Source organism: Ailuropoda melanoleuca, chromosome 2 (assembly GCF_002007445.2).
Source record: "Ailuropoda melanoleuca isolate Jingjing chromosome 2, ASM200744v2, whole genome shotgun sequence".
Lineage (NCBI taxonomy): Eukaryota > Metazoa > Chordata > Mammalia > Carnivora > Ursidae > Ailuropoda > Ailuropoda melanoleuca.
The window spans coordinates 49,186,233-49,209,318 of NC_048219.1; the positions used below are offsets into that span (position 1 = coordinate 49,186,233).

Genomic DNA, 23,086 nt, shown 5'->3' on the forward strand with positions numbered 1-23,086 from the left:
CAGCTCCTGTTTCATACATCTTCCCGTTGTTTGTTCATTTCAATTGTGAGTTTTGGAACTCTGATTCATAGTGTCCTTTCACAATGCAACTGCTTGTTTAATATAGGTTATTCATGTTCGAGTGCAGTGTTTCAAGTTTCTTGCTTTGTGGCTTTTCTTTTCTGTTTTTATTTTTCCTTTTGTTCTCTCTCTCTCTCTCCCTAACCCCTGTGTGTGAGTGTGTGTGTGTGTGTGTGTGTGTAGAAGGTGTTATTTAAATTTTGTTATAGCAATTTTATGCAGATCTTGGCTTCTTTCTCTGTTGAAGATTATTTGTATTGGTTTTCTCCAGAATCAGCAAGAGCAAGTTACCTTGTGATGAGAAGAGAGATTAAGTTGGCTTACTAGGTTTCTCAGTTCAAGAGCACCCTCCTCTGTGGCTACAGTGAACTGTAGATTCTTTAAAAAAATGGTATTTTTTGTGGTGGTGGTGGGAATAATTTGTCTTTTAAAAAAAATTATCTTATTTCCTTTGGACCCTTATCTTCAATTGCTTCTTTCTTTCCTTTCACCACCAAGCCGTCAATGGAACCCTCCCCTCATCCCTTGTAAGGTATCTCCCATTCTCTCAGAATGAGCGATTTCCCCAAATTGTCACCTAAGGTCAGCCACACTTTCTAAGCCCCATCTCCCAAATCCAGAGGCCAGGCCTCTGATCAAGTAGTTCATGCTTACAGTATAATTCAGAAAGGGAGAAAGCTACAAATGTTAATTTCAATGTATATATGGCTGCCATCCTAAGAAAATTGGGAATTTTCTCTTGCAATATGGTAAGGTTCTCTTTCTTAAAACCATCCTAGTATTCCTTTGGTTTAATATTTTGAGCCCCACCTACAAGGGTGTAATTTTTCTTTTACCTTTTTCCAAGATCCTTCACTAAGATCTACTAAATAACAAGGGAGTGATTTCTATGCAGAAAAAGCTGTGTATTCCTTTTTTTACTCAACCACTTTTTTCTAAACTGTGCTTTTGTAGAAAACCACAGTAAGTAGAATTTGTTTATACCATAAAAGGGTTTTGGATCCAATATAACGATGCTAACCATCTCAAATTGAACTATTATCCAAATCCTCTGTATAACTAAATAAAATAAATACTGCTGGCAAAACTCTGACACCTATAAAGTTGGTCTTTACAAACCTTCATCTCTTGTGTTCTTTTACTCTGTCACTGATGCCCTCAAAAATCTTTCTGTGCTATCCAAGCACTCCTAAAATTACACTGTAAAACTTACTCTGTCCATATATGAGACCATCTCTGATTCAGAAGCAGACAAGATTTTTATTCTTTAATGCCATATTGAGATTAGGTTATTTGTGTATAAAATGACAAAGCTTACTGTGAGCAGAACGCCAAGGCACCTTTTCAAACACAGGAAATATGTCCAACAAAAAAGAAGAAGAAAGCAGAGACAGTGTGCTATGCCAAGTACAAACTAAAAATTAAGAAGATCAAAAAATAATTCAAGACACATCACCTACGGTGATCCAAAATCCAAAATCACTAAGAAGAAATTCTCAAAATATATCAAAAACAGGAAGCTAGCCAAAGTTCGTGTAGCCTCTTGAACATGATAACTCAAAGTCATTACTTGAAACTAATAAAAGTATATAAAGAAACCAAATTAATTTCTTAATACAATCTTGTTTTTCAAAAAAAGATGGAAAAATTTCCACTCCTAAACTGTATTTTTAAAAATGCCCAAGCGGGGCGCCTGGGTTAGGCGTCTGCCTTCGGCTCAGGGCGTGATCCCAGCATCATGGGATCGAGCCCCACATCAGGCTCCTCCGCTATGAGCTTGCTTCTTCCTCTCCCACTCCCCTGCTTGTGTTCCCTCTCTTGCTGGCTGTCTCTATCTCTGTTGAATAAATAAATAAAATCTTTAAAAAAAAATAAAAAAATAAAAAATGCCCAAGCATTCATACAATTGACAACATATATTGTTGTACAAGATACACCTGACAAACCTGGGCCCTGTGACATTCCTGAAAGTTTAAAGAAGGGAGAAAAGAAACTCAAATATATTGGTTATTTGAGACAAACACAAAGTACTATTACAACTCCAGAAAGTTCTCAAGAGTCACTGAAGATTATTTTTGTGAATATTGGTTATATCACGAGATGACAATCTAATGCAACATTTTCTTTGAAATGAGATCCCCTCCTAAACTTGCAGCATCATCATTCTTGTAATTATCAAACTAAAAACTTGTGAAAGAAGATACTAAAACGTAACCTTGACTATTACTTACTTTGAAGAAGCACAAGGAAGAAGATGAACCAGGGGAAAGAGACATAATTAGAGGTAGAAAACAGAGCGTTAATTCCCAAGAGAACTAAGTTACATTAACTTATGGCCCAGCTGTTGAAATGCATCTTATTTTCTGTCAGCTTGCAGTATGGTATAAAAAATGTACACACCAGTTAAAAAAAGAATACCTCCTGAGCAACTCAGTGAAGCACTTTTAACAAAATCCGTGAAAACCAAGCTCTAGTTCTCACTGAGGGACTTCAGAAGTAACCTCTTGTCTGGTAGAAGTTGTAGGCAGGCTTTCCAAAAGTTCACAAAACCAGCTAACTTATATACATAAGAAATTGCCTTTTAGAGTCAAAAGCAATTATAAAATAGCAGTGTGGGGGTGGTCAGAGGGAACCTGTCAAAATTATTGAGCACTTTACCCTGCAGTAGGCACTCTATTATGTACATATAACTACAGTTTTATGTGTATTATTCTGGCCATTTTATTTTGCTATTACATACATATCTGTGATACATGAAAAGTATATAGAATAGCTATAGTTTCATTATAAATTATATTCTATGTATAACTGAGCCACTTGCTTCTTTCATTTAATATTGTTTTTGAAATCCAAGCACGTCGATGTGATTATCAATCTAGTTTGTTCCTGTTAATAGATACATGGTATAATATGAAAATGCTCCATTTTACTTAGATATTCCAATACTAATAGACATCTGCTTTCAATTTTATATTACTAGAAATAATGTTGCACTAAATATCCTTCCAGGCTACTTTGTCTACATGTGCAACAGATGTTCTAGGGGCAAACTGCAGCACACAGGCCAGATCTGGCATGTTGCCTGTTTCTGTATGTCCTATGAGCTAAGAATGGTTTGTACATATTTTAGTGGTTGAAAAAATAAATTAAAAAAATATTTCGTGACAAATTAAACACATAAAATTCAGACTTTAGTATCTATAAGTAAATTTTTACTTGAACACAGACACTCACCTGTTATTATATCATCTGTGACTGCTTTTGCACTATAACAGAAGAGTATTTACAACCAAGACTGTATGACCTACAAAGGTTAAGATATTTATTACCCCGTCCTTTACAGGAAAAGTTTGCCAACCCCTATTCTAGAGTAATTATTTAGAAGATGGATTTGCTAGGGCATAACTTATACACATTTTAAATTTTGCTAGAAACAACCAGATTACTATCCAGAGGGACCGTATCAATTTACACTGCCACCAGAAATGTGTAAGTTCCTATTTCCCTCCATCATTACCTCTGAATTTTCTACAATAGTATCTCATTTTTTTAATTTATACTTACTTTTTAAAAACATATCTAGGGGCACCTGGGTGGCTCAGTCGGTTAAGCATCTGCCTTTGGCTCGGGTCATGATCCCGGGTCCTGGGATGGAGCCCCACATTGGGCTCCCTGATCTTCAGGGAGCCTGCTTCTCCCTCTACCTCTTCCTCTGCCTCCCTCTCTCTGCCTCTCATGAATAAATAAATAAAATCTTTTTTAAAAAGTATCTAAATGGTCACCAAACAACAGTGTTTCCTCTTTTCCAAACATTTCCTTTGGTCGTTTTTCTCTTGGCTTGTCTTTTTTTTTTTTTAATTATGCAGATTTATTTATATAATTTGGACAGAATTCTTTGACATACATGTTGCAAATAATTGCACTCACACTTTCTCTTAACTTTACTTTTTTTTTTACTATATATATTTTAATTTTGTTGCAGTGAACTTTATCAATCGTTTTAAATTTGCTATGCTTTGGGTAGCATGACATCTTTCCCTATTCCTATTTCTCTACTCTTACTAAGTTTAATAATTATGAGATGGTAGATTCTCTGGATTTTCTATCATATGGTCTGTAAAAAAAAACAGGGAAAATTTGTCTCTTCCTGATTCTTATACCTCCGATCTTTTCCCTTGTCCCCCTGTGCTCTTTGCATTAGTTGGGACTTCTCGTACAAATGATGAATTGATGAAATTATAGCACGCATCCTTATCTTGTCTGAATTTTACTGAGATGCTTCTAAATATTCAATCTTGGGGCTCCTGGGTGGCTCAGTTGGTTAAGCATCTGCCTTCTGCTCAGGTCATGGTCCCAGGGTCCTGGGACCGAGCCCTGTGTCGGACTCCCTACTCAGCCAAGAGTCTGCTTCTCCCTCACTCACTCTCTCTCTCAAAATAAAATAAATAAAATCTTTTGAAAAAATAATAAATAAGTAAAGATTCAATCCTAAGTATAATATTTGTTGCTGGCTTTAGATACATAGCCTTTATTAAGTCAAGACAGCTCCCTTTTATTTCTAAGCCATGTTGCCTTTTTTTTCATCATCGTTGACTGATGAATTTCAGTCACGATTTCTCTGTATCAACGGAAACAATTACAATATAATTCTTATTTAGTGTAATGATATGATGAAATACATTAATATATTTTTCTAATCCTAAACCATCCCTGCAATTTTAAGAACTTCTATTTGGTCAGGAAGTATTTTTATTTATAATTTTTTTTATATTTATAATTTACTGGATTTGAATTTTATTTAAGATTTATACATCTGTGATCATAAGTGAGGCTGGCTCTATACTTTTTTCATACTCTTCTTATCTAGTTTTGGTTTTAAAATTAAATAGTTCCACTAAATGTGGACATTTATAAATGTCAGCTCAACGTGTGTTTGGGAGATGTCAGAGGTAAAAACCATTTAAGCCTACTGTTTGTTGGGAGAGGGTATATATGTTTTACAATTGGAAAAAAAAAAGCAAGTTTTGTTTTTTGTTTTTTTTTTTTACTTGAATGGTTAACTTATTTCTTTTACTTACTTTTTTCCTAAATCCCCTCTAAATACTACTTTAGGCACATTCCAAGTGACTTCTGTGCCCTTATATTGAAAATTTCACATTTTGTGGTTTTGTTTTTAATTTAGTATGACCACTTATTCTTTCAAATGGGGTATTTGGTTTAATTATATTTAATTTCATAACTGATATTGCTGGATTTATACCTATTTTCTATTTCCCATCTGTTTGATGTTCTTTTTCCTTCCTTTCTTCTTTTGAATTAACCAAATATCTTATTAATCCTTTTTTCCTCTTTTAACATGGTAATGATACATATATTTACCCTTATTATAGCGGTTACCTTGTACATTAGTCTAATCAAACTGATTACATTTACCATTTCTCCCGTAAGAATAGATTTTACACTTACATTTATCCATCTGTCTTTTGCATTACTGTTGTTATATATTTTAACTCTACAAATATTTTTTAACTCAATGAGATCTTTTTTTTTTTTTTTGGTCTCATCAATAAGTGATTATATTAAATGATACATTCACCTTTTCTGTTTCTCTTCACTCCTTACTGAATTTCTGTGTTTCCCTTTAAGATCATTTTATTTCTGGCTGAAGAACTCCATCTATTTTTATTTTAGTTCAGGTGCACTGGCAACAAATCCTGTTTTATCTGTCTGAAAACATCTTATTTCACCTTCATTTTTGGAAGATATTTTTGTTGTGTATGGAATTACAGATTAGAAGTTTTCTTCCTCTCAGCACTTTAAACATGTTATTATACTGTTTTTGTTTTCCACTGTTTATGTCAGTATTAAAGGTAACATGTCTTTTTTTCTCTGGGGGACTTTAAAAATTTTTCTTTATGATTTTTCAGCATTCTATGATGTGCCAAGTTGTGGTTCATCTAGCTTAGGGTTAGCAGAGGTAGCTGAATGTGTTTTGATGTACTTCATTAGTTTTGCTCATTATCTCCTTAACTATTGACTCTTCTCTATTTTCAATCTGCCCTCTAGTTTATGACACTATTTATACATGTTACACTGTTTTACTGAATCTATTGTTTCTTACTCTCTTTTCTGTTTGTTTCTTTCTCTGCTTCAGTTTGGATGTTTTCTATTGAATTGTCTTCAGGCACACTAATCCTGTTTTCTGATGCATCCAATTTTATATTAAGCCATTCATGGAGATCTTTAGTTCAGATACTACATTTTTCAGTTCTAGGATGTTCATTTCATTATTTCAGATATATTCATATTCTCTGGTGTTTCCCTATCTTTTCACCTGTTCTCAAGAATTTTTTCCCTTTTTTCTTGAACATATTAAAAATATGGTTTAATATGAACTTACAAGGTTCTTATCTACTAACTCCAAGTTCTGGATCACTTCTTGGTCCATTTCTATATTATGTTTGTTTTTGTTTTACTCTTGGTATATGGTCATAGTGTACTGTCTTGTATGTACTCAGTAATTTTTGATTGATCACATATAGGACACTGCATATTGATAAATAAAAAACCTACTGACAGTGCTATTTCCCGTCTGTAAAGATCCACACTTTCCTCCACTAGGCACCTGGAGAGTGGGGGTCTGATGACTTCCATTCAACCAGAGACTGAACTGAATTAAACTGCCTTACAATTTTAATAAGACCCATTCTACCTTTAATTTGCCCCTATTCTTGTGGTAAGGACCTTCAAGGTTTAAACTGAAGCCTGGCAGGTCCTCGTCTCCTCAATACAGATAGACACAGAAAATTCCACTATGCTTTTCAAAGGTTTCTGGTTTAGGTTTTTGTCCTGTTGTCCTGTGTAGCTTCAGAATTAGGCACTCTAGGCCCACTAAACTGCCAAAAGTTTTACTGGTCACTCGGTCCCCATTAGTGACCCTTATCAGAGATCAAACCCAGATTCCTCTAGTGTAGAGGCGAACAACTTTTTTCTGTAAAGGGCCAGAGAGTATTTTATGCTTTTTGGCCATACAGTCTGTATCACAACTACCCAACTTTGCCATTTATAGCATGAAAGCAGCTACAGACAATATGTAAACAAATGAAGGAACGAATATGGCTATTTTCTGATGAAACTTTATTTACAAAATAGGCAGCAGGCCAGATTTGGCTGGCAAATGGGCTGTAGTTTGCCAATTTCTATTCTTGCTGCACCCAGAATCAAAAACTATACCCAACAGGAAAAGTAACTATAAATTGTGTGTCAATTCACTGTCCCCATAACTGTCAACCCTCAGCTGAGATATTCTTAGGGAACTCTCACCCTGAAGACCTTCATCTCCTCAGAATTACAAGACTAGTAAATTCAGCTCTGGTTTTAGAGATTTCCTGCTTAGCAGTTACCTTGCCTTTGGTTTCAGAATTTGGCAAATATTTTGAAAGGGAAACTGGTCATTTGATTGAGGCAAATATCTTGAAAGGGAAATTGATTTTGTGATTGAGTGACAACTGTGTTACTCTAGCCTCAATCAACAAAAATTCCGCTGGTTTCTCTATCCACAAGCAGTAACCCACTTCCTGGACCAAACTCAGATTCTCAACTTTTGGCCTACTCCCAGAATCAGTAAATTAACCCAGTGAAAAGTGGCTACAGATTTTCAGCTTCTCAGTCCTCATTGTTTCTGTACTTCCCTCACGTCTTTAAAAATATTATTTTTGTCTGTTTTTTCTAGTTGCTCTTGGTGGGATCACATAAGCCTGTTGCAAATTTTTTCATCCTATCCAGAATCAGAAACTGTATCCTACTACTTTTGATGTTTAATATTTTCATTATTATTCATTTCTAAGTGTTTTTAAAATTTCCATTGATATTTTATTTATTCTAAGAATTACTCAAAGTGTATTTTAGAATTTCCACAGATACATATTTTAGGCAATTCTTTTTTTGTTATTGATTGTAACAATGCTATGGTGATCAGGAAAAAAAGTTCCATAAGATTCTAACACTTTACACAGCTTTTAAGACATGCTTGTTTTTTTGGCCAACTATGGGTCTATTTTTAAAAATATTACATTTGGGCTTGAGAAGAATGTTTACTCACTATTTGTTGAATCTACCAGACCAAGCCTACTGATCACGTTGCTCATATTTTAATTTAAAAACATTTGGGGAAATCTTTTATCAATTTCTGAAGAAAGGTTTCTGATAATGTGATGTTGAAATCTTCTTCTACAATGGCGAATTTATCAAACTCTTAAGTATGTAAATTTAAAAAACATATTATAGTTATGTTATTAGGTAATTAAAGTTAACATGTTCTTCCTAATGAGTTAGACATTTAACCATCAGTTACCCTCTTTATGCTTGCTAATGCCTTTTCCTTGTCTATTTGTCCGATATTTATATAGCCATATAAGTTTTTTTGATTAGCAGTTGCCTGATAATCCTTTTATTTTCAGCTATTTAAGGTCATTAGGTTTTCTGTCTGTAGTAAGATTTTTTTTATCTAATATGAAGATCTCTTTTAATTAAAATTAACTTAAATGTATTGTTATAAGCAACATAATTATAATTATTTGTCTTCTTACTTCATAATTTCTATTTTTCCAGTCTTTGCTTGTTTCACCTTCACTTCTTTGCAGCCTATTTGATTTTTTTAATTCCATTTCTTCTCCTGTACTCTATCTTATTTCCTCTCTTTCTATCGATTTAGTGGTCACTCTCAAAGTAAAATGCATACATACCTTACTGTCCAAACCTATTAAAACTTACTACTCTTCTCCCCCTCAAAAAAACCTCAGAATACTTTAAAACTCATCACTTCTTATGTATTATTGTTATTAAATTAACAATATTAACCCTCTCCTTCTTATGTATTATCGTTATTAAATACATTAGCGCTTCAATTTATCTTACTTCCCCAATTATCATTATTATCATCATAATGATAAAACTTACTCAACTTTTGTTAAATTTCCTACCATTTTTACTAATTAATAAGCTCAGCATTCTTCCTTCCACTCAGACTTTCCCAGCTCCTTTGCCTTCTTCAAGAAGTACACCTGCTTTAGATGTTGTTTAAGTAAGGTATGTTGATTCAAAATAATCTCAGCTTTTGTATGTTTGAAAAGGTTCTTATTCTTTGTTCATTCTTTAACCATAGTTTAGCTGGGTAATCAATTTTAACTAGAGTTATTTTCTTTTTTTTTTTTTTTTTTTTAAAGATTTTATTATTTATTCAACAGAGATAGAGACAGCCAGCGAGAGAGGGAACACAAGCAGGGGGAGTGGGAGAGGAAGAAGCAGGCCTCCAGCAGAGGAGCCTGATGTGGGGCTCGATCCCATAACGCCGGGATCACGCCCTGAGCCGAAGGCAGACGCTTAACCGCTGAGCCACCCAGGCGCCCCTTAACTAGAGTTATTTTCTTGAGCCTAACTACCAACAAATGGACCCACTGCTTTTTGACTCTCACAGAAAGACATTCTAACTCAAAACTCTAGCTTTCTATCACAGGAATTACCATTTAGGGGAGCCTCGCCTTCCACATTTACTAACCCTTGGATTTTAGCTCCTTATATGTATTCCTCCAACAGATTTTCCTATCACTGAGGAAAGTGGAGCTGCCTTCTGGGAGCCACTATTCAGCAATGGGCTCTTATACACACTTTGCCTCAGAGATAAAAGGGCCTACAGCAAGAGAAAGCATGGTTCTTTTAAAGGCATGTATGGATTAAGGTGTACCTGGACACATCTCGGGTTGGCTTTAGGAGAGGGACCCAACTCACTGATACTTTTTATAGTAAGTCTAAGTAGGCCTAGAAAAGGGAGACAAAGAATCTGAGCTTGTTGCCAAATGCCTAGGGAAGTGGCATGTTTGGAACACCAACTGCAACTACCTAGAAACATTATATACAAAACTGAACCTGTGCAGCACTTCCACTGAATAAAGGGATGCCACCAGTTCTAGTTCAACCTGGAAAAAGCCAGAAACACCATCCATCAAAGTGTGTTCTTTCCATGCAACTACTTTCTTTGTAGCTCAGCTATGTATTTAAAAGTGTGCTTTTTTTTTTGTAATTTACCAAGCATCTCAGTATTTTATAACATCAGAGTTTTTTCAGAAAAATGCAGTCAGCAACAATTCTGAAACTGAAGTCAATTGATTGTTCTTTATTATTAACTTCAAACCACCTCTCTAACTCGTTTATATTCATTTCATATGCTGGGAAAAGTGAAATGTTATCTAATTCTGAATATTACAGGGTATTCTTTTATTGAGAAATGTTTCCTTCTGATGAAATTTCAAACTATGAATGCCAAAGGCCATTAAAGTCAAGCTGTGTTTTTACATCTAAGGTAAAAATGGGATTGCTCATATTCAAAGCCAACTCTGGCAACTTTCATGTACTCTTTATTACTAGAAGTTACCTAATTTCTAGATATTCAAGGTTTTATTATGCCTAATTTTCAACAAATTAGAAAGAAAAAAAAATTCCCGTAACACTGAAGTGATACAAGATATATTTTAATCGGTTTCTATGACTTAGAAAACATATTATAGGGTTTTAGCATACTAAAAAGAAATCACTATGAACATTAATTATTTTTTAAAGCAAAAGTTAGAGCTCTCCCTATCATTTGATACAAGATTTAAATGTCTACATCATGTTTATGCAAAGCAATTAGAACAGTTACAACTCCTTGTACTGCAAGCAACAGAAACTGACAGAAGTATTTCTAGGCCACAGATTGTTAATACTCATAATTTATATCTCACCATAGAGCTCATTATTACCTGTCTCAGTACCTTATAGGAAAAGTACAAAAAATTGTCCTACAGCATGCAGTCCTTAAATCACCTAACAGAAATGTAAAATACCATGTTCTTACTCCACCTCTCAAATACATATGCTTAATATGCATATATTTGGTTTAAGAACAAACATTTAAAAAATTAGATATACTAATTTTAATACAACCCAGTTTAAACTGCTTACCAAGTATCTGAATCTCTGACTGGCAATGTTGTTCATAACCATTAAACTAGGTCCACTACTACTCAGTGTGAAGCAAAGTAATTCTCGTCCAGCATCCACACTTACTATCATGTGACAAATTCACATATTGTGAAATCATACCCTTTGAACTCTATTTCATTAATTTTCATTTGTTCTTCACTTTTGAGAAATCATACTAGAAAACATCAATTAACATTAGAAGCTGATTCCATGAGATGAAGAACAAAGAAAGACTCTTAATATCGAAGTTAAAATGAGGTTGATCAATCTTACCGAAAAAAAATTTCATAACGATATGTGTGCTTTCCTTAGCATAAGTACTTTCAGAATAATATGTGACAATTTCATAGAATTAAAGAAAAGACACAAAGTCTGGAATATTGAGTATGACAAGAAGTTGATATACCTGAATCTCAAACAAAGAATAAGAAATACTAGAACTAGTCAATGTTTAGATAGATTAATGTTGTCTGCAGCTCAAATGAAAAATTTAATGTTTGTTCCATGAAGAAACATAATGTTTCCTTTCTCACATAAATATTTAATTACTATTTATACTACCAAGACAGCCAAAATCAAATGTTTTCCATTTCCTGTTTTTTCTTTATTTTTATGAGAAAATTAATTTTGAAATAAGCATTTTTAATTACCTGCTACCTTGTAGGAATTTATCTATTACATATATAGAAAATACATATATATACAAATATATATGTATATGTATATATAAAGTATATATATTTATACTTCAGGGGCGCCTGGGTGGCTCAGTTGGTTAAGTGTCCAATTCTTAATTTCAGCTCAGGTCAGATCATGATCTCAGAGTTGTGAGATCGACCTCCACATCAGGCTCCACACTGGGCATGGCGCCTGCTTAAGACTCTCTATGCCCCTTTCCCTGTATCCACCCCCTCTAAAAAAAAATTAAAAAGAAAAATATACTTTAAATAATATTTATTATCAATTTAGTAAAAACATAAATGACTTTTCTTGCAGTTTTTAGGTACAGTTTGGCTTCATTTAAAAAACTTATTACGAAATCTCTATCAATTAATTACCCCTGAGAAAATCATAATATTCTAATAAATTTAACAGCCACACCCCAAAATTGGTATCAGTCATGAAAGATACTACTGGCAAAGAACTCATGGCCCTGGTTCCTTACCAGATTTATTTTCCCCCCACAGTATAATCTGTATAGTTTAACACTAATATTATCATATCAGAATGAGTTTCTAAAAGACTGACAGGCTACAACAATGAGCTAATATTTATAAGATAATTATTGGTAAGATAAGAACACAATGAAATAAGCATAAAGTCCTGAAATAGAATTTTTTTAAAAAAATCAATTACAGGGGTGTCTGGGTAGCTCAGTTGGTTAAGCGTCTGCCTTGGGCTCACGTCATGATTCCAGGGTCCTGGGATTGAGCCCAGCATCAGGCTCCTTGCTCAGTAGGGAACCTATTTCTACCTCTCCCTCTGCCTGCTGCTCCCCTTGCTTATGCTCTCTCTCTCTCTCTCTGTGTCAAATAAATAAATAAAATCTTAAAAAAAAATCAATTACATAAATACAGGAAGGCCAAGCTAACAATAATTCCCGTCAATGAGCAATATGTAGCATGGCTGATAAAAATGTAAACCAAGCTACAAAAAGTGCTATATAGTACATCAAATAAAGATGGTAACATTCCTACTCTATCTTTTGCACTGGAGGAGAGACATCAGTATGGTTGCCGTGAGTTTTACATGCTCTGCTCTTAAAAAAGGCATTGATAAAGTATGCTCATTTTTATATACATTATCCCCAATCCTTACAATAACTCTGGAGGGAGAAAGTAGATCACCCTTTGGAGATAAAATACCTGAGTTCCAGAGAGATTAAATAATGTGTCTGAAGACAAAAGTAGAGAACTAAACCAGAATTTGAATTCAAGTCCATTCACCTCCATACTCTTTCCACTAAATCAGATTGCCTTAAAGGTTCCTTCTAGCACTAGAAGGTACAATTGGCAATACCTCACCTGTAGAATACTTGAAGACCAGGTAACAAGGCATACCATGATTTCAATAAAAATGGCAATTTCTGAAATGGGGTTTACAGATTTATATTATTAATATAAATGTCTTCTGCCTCCTGCTTTGCCTAATAGCTACAACCATAAAGTGTTATATATAAATCAATTTTAAAAATATTGAATCCAGTTTTCTCTGCTGATAAATTATAAATGAAAACTGCTCTAGCCCTATTACTAATTAATCATAAATGATCTTCAAACACACCTTAACATTTTTTATGACCCTTCAATTTCCTGATAAAGTATTTAATAATATGCTAAAACTATGCCAGAAGAGTAGCAATTCAAAAAGAGCTGTATTTACCTATTTTTTAAATTGTATATTATTAAAGTTTATTAAAGCAAGACAACTTACATATAGAGAAAATTTTTATTATCCTTTAACCTGAAAATTCAATATCAAGAGTCTTTTTCTCCTGTCACTGGTATGAAGAAACAAATATCATAATTTATTTGAAGATACAAACTACCTCAATCTTGAGCATTTAAAAAAAAAAAAAAAAGGCTGTTTCATATGTACAAACATGTAATTCTACTGCCATCTTCTGGTTAAACACAATTTTCCAATTCTTTGTAGTACTCCAAATAAGAAACCTCGAGATATAAAATAAGGATTTTCTAGTACTAGATTAATAAAAGTAGAATAGATAATTTTTGCAAATGGCCAAAAATACATTAAAATTAGAATATTAGCAATAATTCTTGTCAGTATATGTGATATGTTCTCTCACTAATGTTGAACACTTATTAAGCACTTCATTATATTTGAGCACAGAACTAAGACCTTTGTAAGGGAAATAAAAATTAACTCTCTTTAATAGTCTTATAAAGTGAAGTTATTAATCCCATTAACAGATAAGGAAACTGAGAATCACAGTCATGTGGTTTGTCCACAGTACACAGCTAGTAAAGGACAAACGTTCTTAATTCAGGAGCTGACTGATTCTGATGAATTGACTGGAATTTGGTTATTACACTATAATATCCTCTATTCGAATAAAAGACATTAAGTTGATTTAACTCATTTAAGACACTAAAGCTTTATTTAGTGGAATAGAGCAACAATATTACAATTCGTAAGGAGGGCAAGAGAGTCACAGAACATAGACTCAAAGAGTTAAACCTTAAAGATCCCACAATCTACTTCCCCATGTAATTCAGAACCTTATTCCATAAACAGTCCAATAGATTAAGTTCTAATGTTCTACTTTATTTTATTTTTATCTTTTAGATTATTTATGTGAGAGAGAGACAGAGAGAGCAGAGTAAGCGAGAACACGAGTACAGCGGAGAGGGAGAAGCAGGCTCCCCGTTGAGCAGGGAGCCTGATGTGGGGCTCAATCCCAGGACCCTGGGATCATGACCTGAGCCAAAGGCAGACACTTAACTGACTGAGGCACCCTGGCACCCCTAATGTTCTATTTTATAAATAATATCATATCATTTTTAGATTTTTTTCAATTTACATTTTTTAGATCCTGTATGTTCAGTGTTTAAATTAAAATTAACTTTGCTTTGATCGGTATTAAACATTAATAAACATTAGTTGGAAATTAATATCCCTAAGAAACATAGTATTTATTAATTTCTATTCAGAGAAGTTTTACTGACACAAAGGGATACAATACTATATTCTGCTATATACCATTCACATACACTGATTTCAGTCATAAAAAACTCATAAAGTCATAAACTAATTCAATGGATATTTTTGTTTAATTGTAGGTAGTGAAATAAATTGCTTAAAAAAGTCTGTCCATGAAATGATCAACACATTATTTGAAACTATAACAGTAAACTATAACAAAAACTTTAATGTATTCAAACTGACAAGGATAATTATCAGTTTTGTCTTTATAAATCAAATAATCACATCTAACTTATGTTCTCAAATTTTAATGAGTTCTTGAATGACTGTAGTGACTAACAATTATAAAACAACAATATAAAATAAATGGGCAAATAAAATACTTAAGATAATATAGAATCATATTAATGACTAAGTTAATCACTTTGAAAAAATATACTAGTATGCAGAATAGTGGGGAGAAATCCTGTCAACTACTGCTTGAACCATTTTGATGAATCTCTGGTTCATATAGTTTCATAATCATTTTATAATTTCTATGAGCATTATTCAGTGAATTATTTGATCACAAAGTTTCATATTCCTCAGTCTATTCTGCCCAGCTCTAAAACAGATGACTCTACTAAATATGTATATTTAAATTTTGATTTGATTTCCTAGTAAACACTATAAATAGAGACTAGAATTCATGTAATATAAGAAACACTAAAATAGGTTCTTTACATTTCCATATAAATTTTGGAATCATTCTGTCAGTCTCTACAACAAAGCCTGCTGGCATTTTGACTGGGTTTGATTGGATAAACACCCAAATTCAGTGAGATCCCAGAATATAGTCAACATAAAAATTAATTAGGGTACCTGGTGGCTCAGTTGGTTAAGCATCCACCTTTGGCTCAAGTGATGATCCCAGGGTCCTGGGATTGAGTCCCGCATCAGGCTCACTGCTCAGCGGGCAGTTGGCTTCTCCCTTTGCCCCCTCCCCCACTCGTGCTCTCTCTCTCAAAAATAAATAAATAAATAATTTTTTAAAATATAAAAATTAATTGTACTTTTATAGTTGAGCAACAAATGAAAAATAAAAATATCACTTTAAAATATCACTTAAACAGCATCAAAAACAAAGGTAACTAGGAATAAATTTAATGAAAAGTGCAGAAAACATCTACACAGAAAACTGTTAAACAATACAGAGAAATTATAAGAACTCTAAATAAATGTAGAGGTATGTTTATGGATCAGATGATTCAATATCATTAAGATAACCGTACTCATCAAATTAATATTGAGTCAATCCAGTCCCAAACAAAATCTCAGCAGGTTTTTGCTTTTGTTTGTTTTTTTTTTAGAAACTGACAAACTGGTGGGGGTGCCTGGGTGGCTCAGTAAGTCAAACACCCAACTCTTGATTTTGGCTCAGGTCATGATCTCAGGGTTGTGAGACTGAGACCTGCACTGGGATTGGTGCTGGGCATGGCCTAGTTAAGATTCTCTCTCTCCCTCTCCTTCTGTTCCTCCCCTATCCCCCCTCTCACCCCCCACCCCTGCCCAAAAAGAAAAGAAATTGACCAGCTGGTTCTAAAATTTACATGGAAACACAAAGGATCTAGAATAGTCAAAAGAACATTAAAAAACTGGTTTGTATGGTGTATATAAACTGATGTTAAAACTTAGTATAAAGCTAAAATAATCAATATAGTATAATGCTGGTGTAAAGATACGTAGTTCAATACAACAGAACAGAGCCTAGAAACAGACTCACATACATGGTGGTCAGGTGACTTTTTACAAAGGTGCCAATACAATCCAATAAGTAATTCAATCTTTTCAATACGCAGTACTGTAATAACTAGATACACAGATGGAAAAAATGAACTTCAACTTAACAATACACTCAAAACTTAAAGCATAACCTAAACATAAAAGCTAAAACTATAAAACTTCTAGAATAAAATAAAAGAAAGTCTTTGTGACCTTGAATTAGATTAAGAAGACTTACACAAAGGACATTAAGCATAAAAGAAAATATTGAAAATGAACTTCATCAACATTAAACCTCCTACTCTTCAAAATATATTAAGGATAGAAAAGGAAAGCCAAAGACTAAGAAAAACATTTGCAATACATATATCTGTCAAAGAACTTGTATCCAAAATGTATAAAAAAATCTTATAATTAAGAAGAAAGCAAACAACCCAATTTTCTCAAAAATGAGCAGAGGACTTGAATAGACACTTCATGGAAAGTGAATTACTAATAAACACATGAAATGATGCTCAACATCCTCAGTCCAGGGACATGCAAATTAAAACCATAATGGTGTTTCTACACACCTACTAGAAGAGCTAAAATTAAAAAGACAGTACCAAGAATAATTAAGAATGTTGAATAACTATTTGTGGGAATGCAAAAAGGTACAGTGACTAATAGAAGATAATTTGAAAGTTTCTTATAAAGTTAAACATGTGCTACCGTATGACCCAGGAAACCTACTGGCGGGTATTCATTCAAGTAAAATGAAAACTTATGTTTGTATGTAATTGTTTACAGTGGCTTTATTTATAATTGCCCAAAACTGGTGGGCAAAAACAAATGTTTTTCAACTGGTGAATGGCTAAGAGCATAGAGCACTAAAGAGGAACACATACTACTGATGCATGTGACAAACAGGAATGAATCTGAAATCCACAATGCCAATACAGGAAGCCAGACTCGAAAGGGTACAGAATATAATGCCATCTATATGACATTCTAACACTAAAACATGGGAATGGAAAACAGATCAGTGGTTTCCAGGGACATGAGTAAGGGATTGGACAGAAAGGGCATAAGGAAATTTCTTGTGGCGATGGATGAACATGGTGATTATCCAGCTGTACACATTTGTCAAAACTCAGCACTATATACTAAAAAAGGGTGATTATACTGTAAATAAATTATACTCAATTTTTAAAAAATCAAAAAATTGAACAAACTACAACTGCACACAACCTAAATGAATTCCAAAACATAATATTAGCAAAAGAATCAAAACACAATGTTTAGGGATACATGCTTAGGTGATATAAAATGAAAAGCAAGGAAGTAAATTCCATAGAAGTTAGGATACTGGTTAAATTTGATAAGGAATGAGAGGACAGAGATTGGGAAGGGCACAAGGGCTGGGGACCTTTCAGCATTATTCTATTTCTTTTTCCCGTGGTTACATGAGTAGCTGTTTGTGAAAATTCATTGAGCTACCATTTATATTTTATATCCTTTAAAAGAAAAGCAAGCCAAGTAGCTCATGGTAAATTATTAAAGAATAAAATAAGAATATATATTTCTTAGAAGTATGAGGCATTTCCAGATTCATATCTTGGCTCCACCATTTGTTAGATGTGTGACTTAAGGCAGACTTCTTAACCTTTCTCAGCCTCGGTTTACTCATCTGCAAAATGAGGAAATTTTATCTGCCTCATAAAGTTATCATGTGAATTAAAATGAGATTAATATAAACACCCTTTAGGATATCTGCCTAGCTCTCAAGGCTTTGGAGTCTTATACACATCGGGTAGTCTCCCCAGCAGCCCTGATTTTGTGTTATATGAACGACTTCACTAGTGCCCAGCTGGACCAAAAGTGGATAACTGACCCAAGCTGGGCTAATCACAATGTCCTCCAGGGAGCTTGGAATCAGGAATGAGCAAATTCATTGTCTATCTGGGCTTTATCATCAACAGAAGAGATATAAATCTCCAGAACAGTGGTGTGTACACATTCTACCCCCTACATGGCCCGAGCAGCAGAGAAAGAAAAGACTAAAACAACAGGAGATGGAGAGAGTGCTGTCTCTGCTTCTGACTGACATCTGGTTCTTGTTTCCAGTCCCTTCCTGGAGTCAGTCCTTGGGTTCCATAAAACAGAATTATCTGTACAACAAGTGTCCTTAAGGAAATAATGCAGCTTATGTTGGATCCCATTATTTACAACTTAACAGTCCTGGCTAATGTGTCATATAAAGCATGAAGCACATAGAAAGGGCTCAAAATATGATGACTGTGGCAGCAACAGTTGATCTTTGATCTACATGAGGTGGGGACTTGCCTCAACAAGCCCTTGAAAGAGGCCTACTCTGGTGTTCAAAATACAGACTGACTTTGAGGAAGCCATATTCCACCCTTCTGTTGGAGGTCTGTAAGAAATCTGTAAGAAAACAGTCCAGTCTCAAATTTCCTGCTAGACTCAAAAAATTTCAATTGCTATAGATTGTCTCAGAAGATAAAGAACTTCTAGTGTAACAATAAAATTACAGCAACAAGACATTCATAAATAGAATCAAGTGCCTAAATTTAGAGCCTCAAGCAAAAGTCAGACTAGGTAAATTTTCATCTAACCAACCACAATAGAAGTTGAATCTTTACAGTTAATACATCCTGGATTCCCTCTTTTTTCTTGAGGAATGCCTACTGAATTTAGACTTTTACATTTTCTAACACTAAAACATGCCTATCTTTTGACATCCACAAGCCGGAGGCTATTTTGCCCATAGAGTAAGGACACAAAACTGGTAATCTGAGGAATGCTAACATGGACTTACCACTAGATTCTAAAAAGCCCAACTCCTTCAGGAGGGCAGGCTGCTGCCTACATACATATCAAAAGCCAACCTATGTATATTCAAATGAAGCAGTGTAGAATCAAGCTATATAAGCCAAACTTACTGCAATCAATTCTTATTTTATGCCATCTGTTCTTGCAAACAAATTAATCACACAACTACTAAGACACATGCAGAAACAAAGTGTTGTTACTAACTTTATCACTATACCTTACTCAATATCTGTTTCAGAAGACGCGTAACAATAATATCACATCATAACATCAATTTTATGTACAAAGGTTCTCCATCAGATTTGAGTTTAGTCTAGTATACTCCTGTATGCAAAATATGAAAGATGAATAGTCTGAAAGAATCAATCCCAGGTACAGTATGTAGACAGTAATATTTTTAAAAGCATAACTGCCAATTTTAATAACAGTGACTGTATTGATATCTTTAACCTAAGATCTGAAAAAATACATACACTTCCTAACCCATAATTTTCTTAATAAAATATTTTTGTGATATCTGACCTCTCACAAATATAATTTTCTCTAAACAAATATCTAATTGTTATTCTTATTTGTGTATAAATACTACCTACATACAACGAAATAATATTTGTAGCACCCACTTAAAAATTCCTGAAGCATGCTGGAAACTTAATTCTCCTAAATTAATTGGATAACATACACCTGTGATCATGAAACAATCTGTACACAATATTCTACACAAAACTTATTTATAAACACTAGAGGGTGCTATAATTCAACAGTGCCTGGTGTCTGGCTTTGATGCTCAAAATTTTCTCCTCAATTGAAGATAAATTAAGATAATTTTCAGCAGCAACAATTTTTGCTCTTGAACTAATACACAGAGATAATTTATGAGACAAAATTCCATTCTCCCAGAATATATAATGAAACTCAGCAGATTCCATTGAAATCATTTTTTTTTGTATACTTACTGCATATTTAATATTGTGCTAAGTGGAGAGAATAGAAAATAAGTTCAGAAGAAGTATAAAGATGGTCCTAGCCTTAAAAAGTAAATTAATGCAATGTTCAGATGGTTAAGAGAAAGTGTATCTTATAATCTCACAGGTTTAAATTCAAGGAAAATTACATAATAAATTTGGTAAAAGATTTCAATTTTAGTTGCTAAGTATTAAGATATGGTTTAGCTATTTTATAAGCGTAATCTGAAATTCAGTATTTAAAATAACAAATAAGGGGCGCCTGGGTGGCTCAGTCGGTTAAGTGTCTGCCTTCAGCTCAGGTCATGATCTCAGGGTCCTGGGATTGAGCTCAGTGGGGAGTCTGCTTCTCCCTCCCTCTCTGTCCCCTCCCCCTGCTCATGCTTTGCCTCTTTCTCAAATAAATAAATAAAATCTTAAAAAATAAAAGATAATAAAATGACAAAAGTGATATTGCTGTAGAATATCATCTGATGTCTTAAAAAATATTTTTAAGCCAACAGCTATAGGAAATTGGAAAAGAAAATATCCAAGGCTTTGAGTATTCTGAATAGGAAATCATTAATAATAACATCAATTTTAAATCCTTGAAAAAGATGCATTTTGTGCTAGTTTTTAAATTTATTCCTAAAACATCCTAAGCTCAATTACAAGTCTTTGAAATTTTCAAAATTGAGAGTAATTTATGTTGCCAGTTAGCAGTCCAGAAAAGTTCCTAGGAGTATGAGTTTCCAATAGATAGTATTAGATACTCACAATTAACAAAGTTTAATGCTAGTAAAATACATCATCTATATATTTCAAGAAAGTGGCTATTAACTGAGACACTATTTAATCTTAACAAAGTATTTTGCCTTTAAAAATGTTTACGGGGAAAAAAACAAATGAAACATTATAAATATTTCTAAAATTCGCATACCCCAAATCAACCAATTTCTCTCAATCTCTCTCTCCTGTTTGTGCGCTCTCTCACTCACACACTTATACACGCACATCGACATGTGTGCATGCATGCACACTAACTGCACATTCACATACCATCTACTCCCCAAGAGAGGAGTATCTGGCATATACCTCCCTTCCTTTCTCTAATGAATTACCAAGAGCCCCCAAATAGAGCAGAAACAGTGGCACCTGTTGATGAGAGGGTCACTCCAAATTTACAATAGCTCCAGATAAATTGTTCCAGATTAATAGAATATAACACTAAAGAAAAGCCAGAGATACCACAGGCTCACAAACCACCCAGACTTTAGGAACCAAAATATATGGCAGTCAGAGAAGTAACCAGACTGCTGGAACACACAGAAATTCTGAACATGGAAGCACTGTGTGGTAGTCTGAAATATGTATTTGGCACCTATACACTTTTGGCACTCGCTTCTCCTTTTTATGTTTATCTGCCAGATTCCTAGGGCCCTTATTTCACTCTAAATGCCCAGCTACCAACTTCCCTATTCAATGTCACTTCAGGAACACCTTCTACTGCAATAGGTGAAAGCATACACACTCATTAGAGTATTAATGTTTGAAACATTCACATACCTGCCCTTTCATGAATGTCTTCTGAACCATTATACATACCTACACTAATGAAAAGTATGGTTCTCAGCCAGTTACAAGGAAAGTCTTAGTCCTTTTGAGCACGTCTCAAATCACTGTTCTGAACACTGTATTTTGAAGCTACAACATAATCCTAATCATGATCGTAGCTTCCCCCTAATATTTATAGCTTTTGCCCATAAACCTGAAAAGTGTAGGGCCTACATAAAGTGAAGATTGGGTAGAAATGTGTAGTTTTATTAACAAACACCAACTCTCATCTCTTAATATTATGTAACATCATGTTACATAAAAATTTACCAATTCTGAGACTAGAATACTCTAATAAAATAGCAATTCAAGATGAATACCTGCTTTCCATGATTTCTAAATCCGGCTGCAAACTAATAGTCTCTGTTGTAATTTCCACTTTCCGTACGCTTCCAAAAAAATCAGTTATCAGGACATTTTTAGGATCCCTCTGAAAAAGATCAGTGCGATGTCCAGGGGTAGACACACAGAGACTTCTAGGACATACCTGAAACTGAAAAACACATATATAACAATAATAAATATACACATACAACTTTTATCAAATCAATAACACAGTATAGTAGACTGTAGTGTATTTTTTTTTATGATTCATTTACCTATGAGAGAGAGAGAAAGAGAGTAGGAGAAGGGGCAGAGGGAGAGAATCCCAAGTAGACTCCCTGCCAAGCATGGAGCCCAACATGGTGCTTGATCCCATGACCCTGAGATCACGACCTAAGCCAAAACCAGGAGTCAGACACTCAACTGACTGTTCCACCCAGGAACCCTGACTACAGTGCATTTTTAAAGCTCTCCCAATCTAAAGATGCTACTGATTCTAAAGATTAAAGTTTCATTGTTACAGTAGTACTTGACATTCTAAGAAAGCTATACAGACATTACAGTAGGTAATAAAAAGGAAGCTGAGCAGGGAGGGAAAAAAAATTCACTTTTTTGAATCATATGCTACAAAATATATTTTGAACTTCAAATTTACCGAGAACTTACATGTAACGCTATGAAAAGAAGTGCTTTTCTTCTGCATCTACATTATCTCAGTAAGTAGTAACTTTCTTAGTTTAGCCATAATAAAAATAAATCCAAGAGACACCTCTAGTGCTCAAAGAACACAGCCTGAAAACCATGACTTCATCTCACACAGATCTCATGATAATTTCTATGTCAATCATATCCCCAATATTCCACAT

At 34.0% G+C, this 23,086-nt stretch overlaps 1 protein-coding gene across 1 annotated transcript in view; it reads right to left on the bottom strand.

Annotated features, from left to right (window-relative positions):
* The window catches only part of PIGK (phosphatidylinositol glycan anchor biosynthesis class K), a 116,691-nt gene that overhangs the window by 44,312 nt on the left and 49,293 nt on the right, over positions 1-23,086 (bottom strand). Inside the window, exon 9 of the mRNA XM_002922312.4 lies at positions 22,217-22,389. Within this exon, the coding sequence (XP_002922358.1) occupies positions 22,217-22,389 (173 nt within the window). The remainder of the gene's footprint in view (positions 1-22,216; positions 22,390-23,086) is intronic.